Source organism: Malus domestica, chromosome 12, assembly GCF_042453785.1.
Source record: "Malus domestica chromosome 12, GDT2T_hap1".
NCBI classification, from domain to species: Eukaryota; Viridiplantae; Streptophyta; class Magnoliopsida; order Rosales; family Rosaceae; genus Malus; species Malus domestica.
The window spans coordinates 24,765,264-24,783,192 of NC_091672.1; the positions used below are offsets into that span (position 1 = coordinate 24,765,264).

A 17,929-nucleotide genomic window follows, 5' to 3' on the forward strand; every position below is an offset into this window, starting at 1 on the left:
ACGGTACAAATACGTTGTCTGTAATTAAATATGTGGAATTATGTTTACATTTTAATTAAGTAATAATCCAATTATCATCACAGTATATGGTTTACAAAATTTAATCTAAATAATTGATCTCCCTAGCATTTTCCTTTAGTTAACTCTTCAATGCGTGTGCTTAAGGGTGAGAGGGACCACTACAAACGTTCTATATAAAAAGATGCGCGGAGGCTCAGAACCACCAGCTGGAGACCATCACATGCAGTACTACTTCTCCAACTAAACACAGATATTCACTAGTTCGCTAGATTCATTAGTAACCAAATTGATCACAAGGCAACGGCAATGAAGAGGAAGAAGAATACTAGCAAGGGACTGGTTGCAGCTGCAGGCAACAAAAAAGCATGCTTTTGTAGACCAAATCTTTCAAATTATGCAAGTGTAATTCCAGCAAAGAGGAGGTCAGTGAAGCGGATGATGTTTGATTCCATGCTCAAATCTCTTGCCTCTTTTTTTCATCGCTGGTCGTCGTCTTCCTCTCAAGACTCCAAGTCCAACAAGAAGACGACCAGTCTCATATTTCCAGACCAATCCTAGAATATATTCATGGCTACGTTCGCAATCTTCGATCTCTCGACTGATGTTGTTCATGTATCAACATATATATTATCATGCTGTTCTGAAATTTTTGCTGTATAGTTAGAAGCTAGGTCATAGTGTCTTTGTAGATATGTTTTCCGGTGTCCAGCTAGCCGAGGCTAGCCTCTACGTTTCTGTATCTTAAGTAATTAGAGTTTTAATTTTCTTTCAGATCAAATAAAATTTTATTTAGAACGATATCGTACGTAGTGCAAATGGTAAGGAAAGCAAATACTATCAATGCAAATGGTATATCAGAGACCCATTCAAATATGATCCACAGGCGACTTGGAGGGGAGCGAACGGGGCTCCAAATTTGAAGGGGTTCCCAAAAAATGTTGTCATCTAATATTTTTTTAAATAAAAAATTTAGAGTGCACCAGAGATATTTAGATAGCCAAAAGCAACACCCTAAAAACGATTTTTTTTCTTCTTTCAATTTTATTATATAATAATGCTATATATTCAAGTGAAACATTAAAGTTAGAGTTTTTGAAGTTTTGTTTCATGTTTGATTGTTTAAAATTAAACTGCTTTTGATTATTTAGCGAATGTTATGTTTGTAGTTTTTCTTAGGGGTGGATTTTTTTGCCAAATTGACGTGCCAACCGAATTGCCAACCGTGCCATACCGATTTTATGCCAAATTTTTTGTACCAATCGGTAATGGTACGGTATTGTACCGTACCAAAATTTCATGGTACGGTATTGGTAATGGATACCATTACCACGGTATTACCGTACCATACCGAAAATACAATATAATATATCATTTATAAATTATATAATGGATAATTATATAACACATATTTATAATATTCCAATAATTTGAAAATAAAACCCTACTTATATTAGCATTGTTGTTGGTGACTTTGATATCTTGAAATTGTGGAAATCAAACACAAAAGAGTTCCTAATTCTTTCACAAATAGCCAAAATATCTTTGTAACCCCCACTTCTATTGTTGCTATTGAAAATGCATTTAGCCTAGGGATGAGGGTTATGGACCCTTTAGGGTATCCTTGACTCCTAAAATAATGGAGGCACTAGTGTGTACTAGTGGTTGGCTTAGGGCATATGAAGTAAACTTCTACAAGGAACCAACGGAAGATATGCTTTAATTTTTTCAGTAAATTTGTTATTAAATGGTTTTCAACTTTAATTCTTCTTGCTACTAATTAATATGTTTTCTTTGTTTGTAATGTAGGCTTGACACAAACTCAATCTTCTACAAGTTCAATGCCTCCTCCAAAAGCTTTGACATCTCAAGCTTGAATAACTGATCAATGAATTCTCCTTTTTGAAGTTTACTTCCAATTTTCATTTGGTTTGAAACTTTAATTTCTATTTGGATTGTTAACTTCTATTTGTTTTGGTTCGTAACTTTTATTTGGATTGTAAGCTTAATTTTCATGATGAATCTTTATGCATCATTTGAATTATTATGTGTGTGAATTGTGAATGATGAATTTAATCTATAATGTATGAGATAAAGGTACCAAAAAAAAAAGTTTTGCCCTCGAATTGGGTTAAAAAACAAAAACTTATTTTGTCCCAAAACAAAATGGCAATTACCATTGCCATACCATGTCAACCGAACTTTTGGCAATACCGAACTTCGGTATACCGAATGTTTGGTATGGTAATGGTAATAGATTTTACCAAACCGAAAGTTTGGTACGGTAATTGGTACAAGGGTTTTGGTACGGTAACCGTACCGAACGCACCCCTAGTTTTTCTTACATATTATTTAACGACATTCAAGTTATTGCTTTCTAAAATCAATAAATTGTCCTACATTTTTTTTTTTTTGGAAAACTATCTTAAGAAGGGGGACCTTTTATAAATTTTGCACAAGACCCGAAATCTTAGAGACAGCCTTGATATAATCTAACAATTAATAGAAGATTCGAACTGGAACCTCTTCCACCATTAAGAACAAAAGTACCATTAGAGTAAGAAGAATCTAAGAGGTTAAACCGAAGCTCAGTTTGTTGGCCACGGAAGAAGTTCAGTTTGGTTGTATTCCTTGATTCCAAACCAATTTCATTTCAGCAACAAAATGAGTTTCAATTTCACCACTGAAAAAAGTCCCTTGAAAACAAACCTAGAGCACCTCAATATGTTCGAAAGAAATTAAATCGGTCTTGATTGAATATTGACTATCATAATTCTAGATCATCAGTAGATCGTGTAAAAATTATGCAAAGGAATACATAGAGTTGAACATAGTGGAATAAGAAATTAGATTGTTCGTTGGAAATCTCCCAAAAAGCTATACCAAATTTTTCCATTTAAATTGATTGTACCTATCCTTGTGGGATAATAAAAATGGAAGAGATCCAGTAGTTTCCGAATCCATATCTAAGGAATTAAAAAAAAAATTCTTTCAAAAAATATGTGAACTAGGAAGATTGGTCAACGAAATATGATCAACGAAATATATTGAGTGCGTTCCAATAATGTCCACAAAAATTCAAACATGAAATTGACTAGCCTCCGGTGTACAAGACAAGGTTTTGCTGAGCGTCCAATCAATAGTTTGTAGGAGGATTATGTTTCCCTACAAAGATTTTTTTTTTTTTTGAATAGCTCAAGTCAATGCAGCGTTCAAAAAATAAAAAAAGAAGAGCTCAAGTCCATGTCAACCCCAAAGACCAAGTGAAGAAGAAGACGGAAAATCTTTGGTTTCATTGCTTTAAGATCATATAAATCCTATGCAAATCTTTCTTTTCTTTGTGTTAGGGTCATACAAATCCTCAGCAGATCTCTATAAAGATTGCTATATTATTAATCCCCGGAAAATATCACTAAATACGGTTGTTAAAAATTATGAGATAGTGAACCAGGGGGGCTTAATTCACTACATACTGTTTTTGGTCGGATGCTTTGACTTTGTATACACATATTCTTAGGAAATGGTTTATGTAGATAGGTTAAATCAAAGTAGAATAGGGGGACAAAAATAAATAGAAGTGTGTAGAAAAAAAAAAAAAAACTGTTTGTGCGAAAATCACTACCCATAATGTTACTGATTAGTAAAGATTGTAGCCAAATTTTTAAGGTTTGATTGATATAATGCCCCCTAAAAATATGATCAAATCCCATATCGTTTTTAGAAGTAATGTTGTGGTCCCCTAATCGCTGTTTAGCGTTTTACTTTTGCCCCAATGGTTAAGTTTGTCAAAATGTCCATCCAAATTGCTAGCATGCCAACGCCACTGTTTAGAAGAAAGAAAAACTGAACACGAGACCTCGGATGTTCGGTTTAACCTTCTCAAATGCATTCCAAATGAAAGAAAACTGCGTTTCCTCCAATCACAGAAAAAAGGAGAAATTAGGAAAAGCAGCGCAGATGGGTTTTGTTTCATATTATAATAATTATATTCATCATGGAACACTTACCTTGCAAATTAAGTTCACAGATGGGTTTTCTAGAAGGTGTAGACTTGATAGTGGCTCGTTGACCAAAATATAAAATGACTTAATACTGCCCCCTTAAAATTTCTTGGATTACCCGATAAAAAGGGGAACTTGGTTACGCAAAAGTGTGATAGAATGTAGAGTGCCGTCTTATATTAAAGTCAAATTTTTTTACAAAAGCTACTTATAAGGAGTTATATTACTTTTATTGTCGATTTGTCTTGACTTCGATTTCGTTTTTGGTGTCAAAATATGTTCGCCGACATGTGAAGTCTGTGGAGCAAAAAATAATCTAGAGACGACACGTGAATTTTTAGATGAAGAAGACAAAATTGCGCTCGAGACCAAAGGCGGAGCTACCTATGGCCCAGAGGGGGCATCCGGCCCCACTCAGATTTTTGGGCGATGAAAAAAATTATCATGACAATTAAAACAACAATTAAATTTTTGATTTTGGTTCCGAATATTCCACGTTTTCTAACCTAAATCAAACTCAATTGAACTGGGGGTTTCATAAATATATTGGATTCAACCGATGAAGTATCATAACTTGTATAAAAAATTTACTCTGCAAAGTATTTTATATGAATTTACTTCATCCATTCGTTTGTGGCATTACAATTTAAAATTTAACTTTTTAATTTAGAGCTTTTTCATTGTACCTGACCCTCAACAACTTAACACCCATTATTTTACTTGGTTGTTTTAGGACGCCCCCAGTCAAACCTTGCTCGAGACACACCAGGTTTCCTACACGTGAGCAGTGGAGAATCATCCATCAACCGAGTCAAGAGTGCCCAAAATAGATAACAAGTTCAAATTTATCTCATCCATCTTTACTCCATATCTTCTACAAGGAAATCATTCCATAACCTTCAAAACCTTCCATATAAATTAAATTAATTAGGCTAATTAATGGATTAATTCCAAATTAATCCATTAATCATCAAATTAATCACCATTACACCCCCAAAAAACATCAAAGGGCCAGCCATGCTCTATAAATAAGACTCCATTTTCTTTGAAAGACTGGTTCCATACTCTTGCAAATCTCCCAAAAACTCTCCAAATATTTTTCTCTCTAAATTCTAACTTTAGCATCGGAGGTTCTTCAGCCAAGCCCCCCCCCCAATTCACCGTGGGCGCGTGAGGCTCTTGGCCTTGACCTAAGGTGTTAATTGCTTTGTAGGTGCAATTTTGTCCAAGAAGAAGAAGTCGAAAATTTGCTTCCACAAATTGGTGCTTTCATTAAGAGTTGAAATTCACACTTGTAGAAGACTCTCGCATAAAAATGTTTTTCTCTCTTTTCTAGTCCATTTGTATTTTTCGTACGTTCTTATTATTAGAATTTTTTATTTGCAAAGATTCTTTGATAAAACCAAAAAGAGAAATACAATGGCTAGAAATTTAGAAAACTCCATGAGTGAAAATTCCAATATTCAAGAAATGGGATCGTGGCGATCCATGAGACTAAATGTGATCCTAAGGGGAGCGGCATCACGACCACGAGAACCACCGCGATGGCCACTATGGTGGCCACGCGCGGCGAGGTCCATGGCCCCACTACCACGGCCCGAGCCGTGCCACTAAAGCAAGCCCAAGCTGTGTCATCCAAGGCCTACGGCACCAAGGCCATGACCCAAGCCATGTCACTCCAAGCCCAACGCATTGCCAAGTAGAGCTCAAGCCTCGCACCCGCGTGCATCATATGCCGAGCAGCCTACTCCCGTGACCTAGCCTACTCCCGCCGAGCAGCTCACTCTCATGGCCCAGCCTGCTCTTGTGGCCTTCCAATCAGCCTAAGTCGACCCAAAACTATCTCAACCATCCGGACCTACCATTGAGCCGGAGGCATTTTCACCACATTTCTCTGCAGATTTGACATTTCCCAACTCAAATCTCGCGCCCGGAGTCTACCACCCTTCAACTGCTTAAGGAGGCACATTCCTTCTAAACTCTTCCAATCCAAATGGCGAACAACACTTGTCTCGACAAGTCATAGAGTTGACAAGCACCCTAGCACAGCAGACCACCTTGGTGAACCACCTCTTGCAGCGCACTAAGATGCAATGTGCCCCAAACGAGGTGTCCCAAAGTAGGATAAGGGCAGATGAAGAACCTCTCCAGCAGCATCCCGGTAAGCAGCCACTCGACCATCTACGAACAGAGTGTTTAGGTAGAGTACACTCCCGATTGGGCCCTCGAGATAGCGTATACTCTCATCTTAGCGCGTGGAGGAGCGTGCACTATCGACTAGGCCCACAGACGAGCATACACTCACAATTAAGGATGCACTCCGATAATCAACATGAGCAGCCTTCCAAGCGAAGTATTCATTCGCTGCTAAGCCCGCAAGGAGTATCCTCCACATCACATCGGAGCAGGCAGCACAGCAGACGGAAAGAAGCAGTCACATAATCCGGCTCAAGTTCAACCAGCAGCATGTGAGTTACACGCTCACCTGCTAAGAACATACCACACCCACCACAACTGCGACATAGATGAGCGAACATATGGAAGAACAACTTAGACCGGTTCATCATGATCGGGGACAGTCGAGAGCTCTGCCACCCTAACAAAGGAAAATTCAAGAAGAAGTAGAAAGGCTCCTGACCAAGTGATTGCGTAATTTCTCGCGTCAACCAAGCCTTAAAAAGGCACAAGATGAAGCACCTAATGATGGTGCAATAATTCAGGGAGCAGCTCACTGTGCTTACACCCTTACGTGGGTTTCACAAGCAGTTTGAAGTCTCAAGCAGTTTGCCAAACAAGACCTCGCAGCATGAGGATTATTTCAGTTGTCCAGCAATCCAGTTTTCCTCAGCTGCACTCACGACAACGACTTCCATGCTCTCCAGTGTAAGAGGATAAACTAATTACTCTCCAGTGCGAGAGGGTAAACCAATTCCCTACACCCAAAAGGGTCTGCTCTCTAGTGCGAGAGGGTAAACCAATTCCCCAATACCCAAAAGGGTATGCTCTCCCGTGCGAGAGGATAAACTAATTGCTATCCAGTGCGAGAGGGTAAACTAATTCCCCGACACCCTTATAGGTTTGCTCTTCAGTGTGAGAGGATAAACTAATTGCTCTCAAGTGCGAGAGGGTAAACTAATTGCTCTCCAGCGTGATAAGGTAAACTAATTGCTTTCCAGTGCGAGATGGTAAACTAATTCCCCGACACCCATCTGGGTAAGCTCTCCAGTGCGAGAAAATAACATAGCTTAAAAGATCAAATGCTTGAAGATCAACTAGGTAACAAATGGTCAGGGGCAGCATCTACTTTTGCACTTAACAGTTCACTCATCCAACACTTTATCTTCAGCAGCTCCGATCTTGGCAGTTTTATCCTTAACTGCTCCATCTACGGTAGCTGAGAAATCAAACTCAAGCAATTTCCTCATTTTTGGCAAGCAGCCCAGACATGGCAGCCTAAACCGTTACCCATGCCACGCCACTTCCTCGGCCCATGCCAAGCTAATCCTTGGCTTCAATTAAGCCGAGCAGCACAAGCAATGGCCCCTACCACACCACCTCCTTGGCCCATGACAAGCCGACTCCTGGCCCCTGCCAGCCGACGTACCGTACCATCCTGATGGTTGCCCCGTGGAAGCACCTCCCAAGAAGAAGAAGACAAGGAGAATTAAGTTTTCCTTACATCGGTGCGACGCGGAGAAGACGAAGAAAGCAACGAAATACGGTCATTTGCACGGGCAAGTGTAGAAGATTGCTAGGGAAGGGGAAACAAATATCCTCTAAGCTTTCTCTCTCTTGTAGGGTAGAATAAATCGCTCTCCAAAGTTGATTTAACAACCCACTTAAGGTGGGCTTAAATAGGCTTTAAGAGAAATTTATTTCCGTTTCCTAGAAGGATTTAATTTCATATTAAAAAGGGAATCTACATCAAAATATGAAGCAGTCCTAAAGCAAGAAGATCTTTACACCTGCTGCCCTTTCCTATGAGCAGTCCAGCAGGTGTGGGGGCATTTGTGGAGCAAAAAATAATCAAAATGCGACATGTGGATTTTTAGGTGAAGATGACAAAATTGCCCTCGAGACACATCGGGTTTCCTACACGTAAGCAGTGGAGAATCATCCATCAACCGAGTCAAGAATGCCCAAAATAGGTAACAAGTTCAAATTTATCTCATCCATCTTTACTCCATATCCTCTACAAGGAAATCATTCCATAACCTTCAAAACCTTCCATATAAATTAAATTAATTAGGCTAATTAATGGATTAATTCCAAAATAATCCATTAATCACCAAATTAATCACCATTACACCCCAAAAAAACATCCAAGGCCGGCCATGTTCTATAAATAAGACTCCATTTTCTTTGAAAGACTAGTTCCATACTCTTGCAAATCTCCCAAAAACTCTCCAAATATTTTTCTCTCTAAATTCTAACTTTGGCATTGGAGGTTCTTCGGCCAAAGCCCCCCCCAATTCATCGTGGGCGCGTGAGGCTCTTGGCCTTGACCTAAGGTGTTAATTGTTTTGCAGGTGCAATTTTATCCAAGAAGAAGAATGCGGAAATTTGCATCCACAAAGTCCAATAACCACGCATGCTACAAATTACCAATTTTGTGTTGCACGAGTGTTTAAGGTGCTATCACACCCGAGTGAAACCTTAACTTCAAATGACCCCATATGCACAAGTTTCTTTAAACCAAATTCATTCAATTTACAGATGTGAAAAGTTATCCTTTCACTCCGCCGGGGCAACTTTCTTCCACTGCAATGACCGAAGGCATTAACTTCCCAGCAAAATATTTGTAAGCAAATGCAGATCAATGTGCGATTTAGGGCAGGGATTAGAGCAGTGGAAACCTGAAAATGTTGTTGAAGCATCATGAAGCCTTTCTTGTTCATCAGTGACCAAGAAAGACTGGGGCGCTTCCTAGAGGTTCAGGTAGGGTAACTCTTAGGTCATCTTCAATCGAAAGAGCTAACTACAACTCGGTCCATAATTATAACCTTACAAAAAAGTATTTTTAAATGAACAATGTTAGGCCATGCTCATATATAATCTCTAACATAATGGGTTAAACATAACCCCCTCAATGATTTATTAGTTTAAAGTTTATACTTTAAGTTTATTGCTTAATTTAATTAATAAGGGAATGCAAAACATATGTTATCAGCGGACTGTAACTTGGTTTTGGTTGCGCACATAACACAGCAACATCATTAACCTGTATGGAATTGCGAGCCCGCAAAACTTGCATCACAAATCAGTTTATGCTACTTAGTAGCTTAACTTACTACGTGCATTTTGATGATTGTATTCGTTTAAACATGTGATTCTAGCATGCATTATAACCGTGTCTATAACCAAAAGCTTCACTACTATTCAGCTAAACTTTCTTTCAATGGGAGTCCAAAACTTTTCAGAATATCAACAAGAATCATCCAAAATTGATGAGAAAATTAAGATGTTAAGGCCCGTTTGTTGGACCTTCTTAAGTTTCACTAGACTATACTGGCTTACTAGTCCAGTGTTTGGTGCAAGCAGGACAAAGTTTAATGAGACTAAGTCGGACTCGCGCTGACTAAGTCTTTCACTGCATGGTCTTAGAAAGGCCCCTCAAAATGTTTGGGATTGTTAATCCCGTCTCTAAACTTGTGTTGTGTGCAACAGTGTCGTCTACAAGCATGCATTTCTGCACCTCCATTTGCCTCCATGCCCAAATCTTAAACCCATATTTGAAACCCAACCCACCCATACCCATATCCGAAACAAAAAAGCAAAACCAAAACAACAATCCCAATAAAAATTCTTCCCTCTTCCCAAAAAATTATGAGGCATGAGAAACAGAGGCAGCAAAGTCCATGGCAATGGGTACTGAGAGGACGAAGCCTCTGCACAATTTTAGCTTGTCGTGGGATGTGAAGTGGGTGATGTTGATTGTTGACGGCGAGTGGAATGAGCTTGCCATGGGATTTGAAGTGGGTGTAGTTAATTGTGAGAGGAAGTGAAGAGTGAGAGAGAGATTGACAAAAGAAAAGGGAATCTAGAAGTTTGAGAAATGTAATTGGTTTGTGAGTCGGTTCTCTTCTTCCAATGGTAGAAGATAGTTTTTTATGGAATGACATAATAAGATTTGTTTTTTAAAGGCAAAAGTAAATTAAAAATGACAATTGGCTAATGTTAACTAGAATTTTCATTAGTTTCCAAAAAAAAAAAAAAAAGAATTTTCATTATTTTGCTTCTTAGTCCGACATTGCACCAAATGCTTCACTAAGCTAGTCCAAAAGCCAGTCCAACTTAGTCCCTGCAAATAGTCCAATCCGAGACAATCCGGTGCAACAAGGTAGCATTTGGTACGCAGACGGGACGGGACGGAACGAGACGGAACAGATGTTCTGTGTATGTTTGGTACGCGTAAGACGAAACAAGATGGTTGTTTCATTCTGCGTTTGGTAGCGTATGGACGGAACGGAACCAAAAGCTTAAAATGAATAAAATACCCGTGTTCCTTCCATGCCATAAGCCAACAGCATTAGCAAATAATTATAATGTGATCCTGTGATTACTTCCTTAGACATGAGTATTACTAATAATCTTAATCAATATTATGCCTCCATGAGGCTATGTCTGCAACCAAGGCCAATAAGCGATCTTACTTTGACATACATGGCAGCATCCCGCCAATAATAAAGCCCAACTTTAAGCAGAAGTGATGCACAATGCCATTATTATATTTGATAGAGACAAATCCATACATTTTACAAGTAAAACATCTTTCAGAACACATAACAAAAGATAAGTCATAAAAACAAACTCAGCTATTTCCAATTGCTCAAAATTTTTAATTTATATCAAAGTTTTGGTTAGTTTTACTCCCAATTTCAAGGGCATTTCTTACAGAGAGTCAATGAGTTTGACTCGCAAACTCTCCAATTGACGAATTCATGGTAACATTACCAGTTCAAAGAGGTGAAGAAACTAAGAGAAGATCAATGCTTGATATAAGAAATTTGATTCATCAAACTCAAAATAATGGAGAAAAAAACCTAATATAGAATGTGCATCCAGTTGGCATCTCTTGGACCAGGAACATGTTTCAAAATCACTCCACATTTTTCAAACTCTCGTATAACTAAATTTGTATCAGCTGGAGAGAATCTGGAAGAAAAAAAATAAGAACACCATCAGAAGCCTAAATGTGGATAGCTGAGCAAAAATTACATTGTAATTACTCAATAAGTTAGACAAGCAAGCCATAACTTTAGCGATTGAAGACTTAAAGACCAAGTACAACCAAATAAGCTTCAATCAGTTGAACGACTGACCTAAAAGTTGGAGAGAGCTATGTGATAAAACAATACAATAAAGTGTTCTACGTGTTCCCAACATTTCCATGGTCCTTAAAACTATGAACTAGAAGCTCAGTATAGCAATTCACACAAATTAACTTCTATTCAACAGACATGCATAGAAAATATCAAACACCATTATAGCAAGTTTAAAATGCATTGTAGTGGGATATTTGATTCATGCATATCAGGAACCTCCAATAACTGGGAAACCAGGATATTTTTTTTAAAGAAAACTATTTCCTTGGCACAACAACCACATGCCAGCAGAACCCAAAGACATCAGATTTGTAGATTTCAGCACATAAAAATCGAAACTTGAACACTGAAAAAAATCCAACAGAACCCAATCCAACAGAGGAAAATCCAAAACATGATCCAATCCAACAGAACCCAAAGACATCAGATTTATAGATTTCAGCACAAAAAAATCGAAACTTGAACCCTGAAAAAAAATGAATCCAGATAGAGAGATACCTCTGAATGCAGTACTGCTCAATAGGGGGAGTGGAAGTAGATAAATAGAGGCGGATCTTTGGTTGCAGATGCAGTATTGGGGAGATCAAAGCACTGCAACATACAAAGAAATCAAAACAAGCAAATCAGAAAAGAATACAAAGAAATCGAAGCACTACAAAATACAAAGAAATTCAGCAGAATTAGGAATTGGGTGTTAATAAAATCGAAACAAGCAAATCAGAAAAAGAATAAAAATGCCACTTCAAATTTACATAAAAATTAATTAAAGATATGAATAGAGAGGGTCAGCGGTGAGAGCCCTGGCCAACCAACAATGCATGATGGTTGGGTTGATTAGCACTGCATCAATGTTGAAAAAAAAATAGAAAACAAACAGCTGCATCCACCATCTCGATCAATCGAGATTTCAGAACATGCAATGACTTGATGGCAACCCTAATTTTGGTTTTGCATAGCTAACCCTAGACAAGTACTGGACCCTTTAACTTTGCCGCCACTTGGGGTTAGGATTTGTAAGAATATGGGGTTTAGTTTCAACAATTACGGCATGGAAGGTGGACGAGTCAGTCCGTCCAAATGGGTAGGGTTTCTGATTGTGAGCCTCCAAAAAGTGGTATGAGGATTGAGAAAGCTACGTAGATACTCAAGCAACAGCAAACACCAAACCAAGAGAGAAACAAAAAGTACTACAAAATACAAAGAAAGAGAGACCGAGAGGCTATACAATCACAATCAGATCGAACCTGGAACGGAGATGCAGAGCTGAAGTTCACGGAGAGGCACACATAAGAGGATGAGGAGGAAGGTTGCGATGGGGAGATGCACGGATGAAGAACTTCACAGCGGCAGAGAAGAGAAGAGGATATATAGGGTTTGTTGTATGATTTAGAAGGTGTAAATATTGAAAAAGCTAAGGGGTATTTTTGTCTTAAATTTTATGATTTTTGTGTTTCACTGGATGAAAAAACCCGTTCCAGGGGGGAGGGGAAACCAAAATTTAACCCATTTTCGTTCCATGGGACACGTATTCCACATAATTTTAGCACACCAAACATGGGACGGAATGCGTCCGTCCCATCCCACGTACCAAACGCACCCTAAAAGAAATAAAATTCCTAGTTGAAAAACCCAGAAAGAAAAATAAAATGCGTCGACAGCAGGATTCGAACCTGCGCAGGCAAAGCCCAACAGATTTCGAGTCTGTCTCCTTAACCACTCGGACATATCGACAATCTTGTGTCATCAACAGAAGAAAGGATATATAATATTTTATTTCTCTCTCTCTCTCTCTCTCTTTCTGTTAATTTAATTTTCGCGCTATTGATGAAAGGGGGAATTTCAGTGTCGGGCGAGCCCTAAATTCAACACAGCAAATCCCTAAATTCGTTCCCACCCAATTTCTCTTTAATTTGAAAATTTCACAACAGGCTCTCACCAGTTGCTGCGAATCTGAATCCTCAGAGAAATGGGAGAAGCTTCTGGAATTTTGAAGCTGATTTCGTACAGCGACGATCTGGTGAAGGTGTTGAAGGACGAGAGGGACATCAACAACTTGGCGCAGTGTCTCCAGCACCGCGAGGCCCTCCGCTCCTCCTGCGATTCCGATTTCAATGAAGTCCAGAACTCGCTTCGAGGTTTGTTTCTTCACTTGGGTTATGTTTGTTTCCCGAGAAAATTTACGACCCAGAAAATTCTCAGTCGGTTGGTTATACTTTTTCACTTTTGAAGCTGCTAAACTCTTCAGTCTATACTTAACATAAATATTGGATTGTTTAGTTTTGGAAATTACTGTATGCACACCCCCGCAGAGAGCTGCATCTCAAAATGTAGGGTTCTAAAGTATTTTCCGGGAAATTTTTCCCAAGAAATTGGAAAAGGGCGGATTTTTAGGTCTAATTTATGGTTCTTTGTTTAGCTTTCGACTGAATTATTTCCGGTATCTGTGATGCGGATTGGAAACAATTTTTACGTATTTGCCGTATCTTCCTTTCATAAATGCTGTTCGAAGAGATATTTGGTTGATGTTGTATGTCGGTATGTGCGTTGATTGATGAGTTCTTATATGAAGCAGACTACCAAATAAAGACAGATGAATGCAAGCGGAAAACCGAGGCAGCAAAATTGGAAGTTGTTGCTGATGAAGAGCTAGACCGTCTTCAAAGAGAGTTTGATGTGGATGCTGAAATAGAAAGTTTGCTTATGGAGGAGCTTAGATAAGTATACATTTAGTTGCGTTGGCTGTCAGATTTTTAATTTTAGGTTGACTAGCAATGGTTGCTGATTTGGCTCTCTTTTGCTTCAGCACAGTTATAGGCAGCGAGATTAGTGATTTAGAACGCCAAAGGATTGATGTTCAGGAGAAAAAGCGAAACTTGAAGAGGCGTGAGCAAGATGAGTTCAGGGAACAGTAAGTATTTCGAAGTTTGATGCTGACATTATGTCGATTCTTTCTCTTCTATTCTCAGTGTTTTATATTTCTTAGGTTTGAAAAACATCGGTAAAAGTTTATACATTCTGTGTTGTTCATGAAATGGATTGTTCCGGTCGTGACAGACTGACAATCCATATCTAATCAATGAAATATTATCTCTAATCTACAGGAGGAAGCTTGCCATGTATGCTTCTGTCACAAACATTATACCAAACCTGGAAGATCAATCGCGTGATATGGGCTGTATCCTACTGCTGAAACTTATTAGATGCACATGCATATTCGTTCATTTGTTTGTTCGTTCATTCTTTTTATGCAATGTTATTAGAATATGATAAGGCTGTTTTATATTGCAATCACCTTTGTTTTCCTTAAGCCTAAAATTACAGATATAGTGGATAGCAATAAGAAAATTGTTCAGAAGTTTGAATTCGACCCAACAAAGACGACTGCCTTCCAAACATGTGATAGCGTTTGGAAGATGATAGCTTCGTGATAGATCTTGAGCATTTCCCTTCGGACGGCTCATATTATGGGATGGTGTTGGTGCCCTATGGAAGCATTTTGGTTGTGTAATGTGCGTTTTTACAGTCTATTTGTTGTAGCAGAAGTTTGAAAGGCGTATTTGAACGTCATATATTCGAAAATCAGTTTCATTCACATCTGTTGAACCAAGATACACCACCAATAGATCATCTTAAAACACTACATATAATGCTGGTCAATTATTCGTATGATACCAACGTGATCTTATTAATTTGCTACACCATGTAGGTTTCCAAAACATAATGTAGCATAAGCTGCAGCATATGCCAATTCATAGACTCATCAGCAATACCGTTTTGTGTATATATCAGGACCGGCCTTGAGATTTTGAGGGTTCGTTGCAAAATTTGAACTGGAGCCCTGACTAAGAAGTAAGAACAGAAATAAAATGTGCAGCGTCCAATTTTGGCTCACCTTTTTCTCATAGCCACTATCGTAGCATGTCAGTAAAGGTTCAGGGCTCATATTGTGAATCCGACAAGAAGATTTCCATACGTATTCCTTCGATCGATTTTCTTGGACGGCAAAGTACTCAATGCAAGAAACGAAGGGTAGAGGGCACTAGCCGAGGTTGATAATGGCCATGAGATCCTTGTCCGAAATCAATAGGGGTACCAATTGCTCGATGAAGGAAGCACAGATTGAGCAAAGTGCTATAATAAATAGTCAGATCAACTTTCAGATGATGGTCTGCTACTTGGGGATTCAGAGGAAACAAAGGCGGGGTGGCGGAGTCGATGCCATGATCACCTTCAACGGAAGAACACGACGAAGAGAAACGGACAGCAAAAGAGTAAGAACAACAAGGGACAAGAACAACTTAGGAGAAGCCATTAAGGCATTCATTTAGCTCTTAATGCTTGCTTAATTAGCACTTAAGGGTGGTGAGCGTATATATTATACAGATGCCCCAAATGCAATGTGAACACTTACCAAAATTGTTTAGGATGCATAATTACACGTCAGAAAATCTCGGTCTTTTGTTTTTCTTTTACAATTAAGGGGCTTAGGATTCTGCTAAATAAGGATTAAAAAAAGAAAAAGAAAAATAGGGCTCAAGCTACATAATTAACTGTAATTAGAACCCCTTTTGTGTACTTAGCAAGTCCTGCGAATCCATGCACATCATAAATCCGATGTTATATAGGGAATGACTAATGACCTGCTCATACTTATGGTTAAACAAGAAAAGCATTATCCTAAATAGGTGAATTCCTAAGGGGTCGTTTCGTGCTTCGAGTTGGATTGGATGGGAGAACTCGTACGATTCAATGTACAAGTGATGGTAGAGCTGAATGATTTTTCATTTTGATCGGATTAGAATAGATTACATGATGAAAACACATTCCTTCTAGGCACCGGACGAGCTCTAGAGTTCATAGCTCCAAACACACCCCATTTCCTATACCAACATTTGTGCTAATCCTGAATATTAATATAAATCAGGTACTTAAGCAAGCTGAGAAATTGATTTCTGCGGCGATAGAGTACTCTATTGTGCCTTTTGCTTCAAATGCACAGATCCGCAGGCCATCGGCACGGCCACACCTTTGTAAGCCTTGCATACGTAGGAAGCGAAATTTTCATAGTCCTGCATTAAGGCGAAAAACATTGAGAGAGATAATCCTGCATCAAGGCAAAAAATGTAACGTGAAAGAGAGATGACGAACATTTCCAATCGGTTGATTGTTCAGAAGCAGCCATGGAACGAACTTAAGAGGCTGACTGAGGTACGCGGTTTCATTCGCATATTTTAGTTCAAGCTGCATTATGTTACCAACCTCAATTGTCAGATTACGCGACATAAACACGAATTATAGTAGATACGACGATGACTATTCGACGAGTACTAAACGAAGTTAACCTTTGTTGCATTTGCACTTTCGTAGCAATCCAAAACGGGCTTTAAAGGCAATCCCAATGAGCTGAAACAAGTTTGCCATTCCTTGTGCCTTCCCTCGATGGCCAGAAATTCTATGCAGTATATCAAAGCAAAATGCTTGTTCTGCATCACAAATTCATCCGAGTCCACGCGAATCCGAATACATTTAAGACCAAAAAAATCACATGCCGGCCAACATTCTATTAAAAATCATCATTGCAGCAATAATTTGTATGGAAAGAGAGGGGTCTCACCACATCATGTAAAACGTCAATTGCGCAAGCTTCCAGAGAATTTAGCCTGCACTCATCTGGTCCGTGCTGTATAATTTGACAAAAATCGTCATCAAGAAACTAAGGGCTGTTCGATGATCATTTCATTTACGATTTTTAGTTTTATTTAGTTCCCACCGTCACCCTTAATCCAAATTGGTCATTACTCATTTCTACCATACATATTTCCTCTATCTCTAACACAAAAAGTGAAAACTAAAAACGATATAATTATACCAGACGGACACTAAATGTACAATAATACCTGTTTGGTTGCCAAGACTTTGATGAAAGAAAAAAAGGCAACAGAATATGCAGGAGTGATCGTGCAAACAAACCGTAAAAAACCCCATTAAAAAGATGAAGATGGAGAATCGACCTGACAAAAAGTGGCGTTCTTGGAATTGTTTGTAGATGCATTTCCCCAAGGAACCAGCCTGAGATTTAGAATGGTGATGAGTTCATTGTCGAAAATTCGAGCAAGATTTTTGACGATGAAAGTAGCACAACGGGGGCAAAGAGTTTCATAGTAAACTGAGAGAGTAAGTTTCTGAGCTTCAATACTCGGAACTGATCCGAACGAGCACAAAGTGCTGGCAATGATCAAAGTGAAGAATAAATAAGTAGCAGCAGCCATGTCTCTGGGATTTTAGAGCTGCTGGGTTTATGCAGTTGGTTTAATTAAAAACCTCCTACCAATATACCAAACTTGTGATATCAATTTCCAAATATTTATTGTAAATTCATTTTGTAGCTGTCCAATCCCTTTCGATTTAATTTGGAAAATGCTTGTAGGGTTAAAGTTTCTATTTACTTTTATGTCTTTTACTGTAGGGTTTTTGTTTCTTACTATCGTGGATAAGAATCTCATCATAAGATGGCAATCAATGTTTCCGTACAACTTTCTGCAGAAACAAGAGTCGTTTGTCTAGTATAATTTTGGCAACAAGTCT

General features: G+C 38.7%; 2 protein-coding genes and 1 non-coding gene across 3 annotated transcripts; 1 reads left to right on the forward strand and 2 right to left on the reverse strand.

The window, feature by feature from the left end:
* Nucleotides 1-12,993: 12,993 nt before the first annotated feature.
* TRNAS-CGA (transfer RNA serine (anticodon CGA)) lies at nucleotides 12,994-13,075 on the reverse strand. Its single transcript has one exon. It is a non-coding gene; the product is annotated as a tRNA-Ser (tRNA).
* On the forward strand, nucleotides 13,017-14,936 carry LOC103450690 (kinetochore protein SPC24 homolog). The gene is made up of 5 exons (XM_008390063.4): nucleotides 13,017-13,479; nucleotides 13,917-14,058; nucleotides 14,151-14,252; nucleotides 14,446-14,519; nucleotides 14,666-14,936. Exons 1-5 carry the CDS (start codon nucleotides 13,311-13,313, stop codon nucleotides 14,770-14,772), a joined length of 594 nt encoding a protein of 197 aa, XP_008388285.1. The 5' UTR covers nucleotides 13,017-13,310; the 3' UTR covers nucleotides 14,773-14,936.
* Nucleotides 14,937-16,108: 1,172 nt separating this feature from the next.
* LOC114819184 (gamma-interferon-responsive lysosomal thiol protein-like) lies at nucleotides 16,109-17,696 on the reverse strand. The gene is made up of 5 exons (XM_029089690.2): nucleotides 17,356-17,696; nucleotides 16,959-17,024; nucleotides 16,687-16,827; nucleotides 16,493-16,585; nucleotides 16,109-16,413 (listed from the first exon to the last, which is right to left on the reverse strand). Exons 1-5 carry the CDS (start codon nucleotides 17,611-17,613, stop codon nucleotides 16,315-16,317), a joined length of 657 nt encoding a protein of 218 aa, XP_028945523.1. The 5' UTR covers nucleotides 17,614-17,696; the 3' UTR covers nucleotides 16,109-16,314.
* Nucleotides 17,697-17,929: the final 233 nt, after the last annotated feature.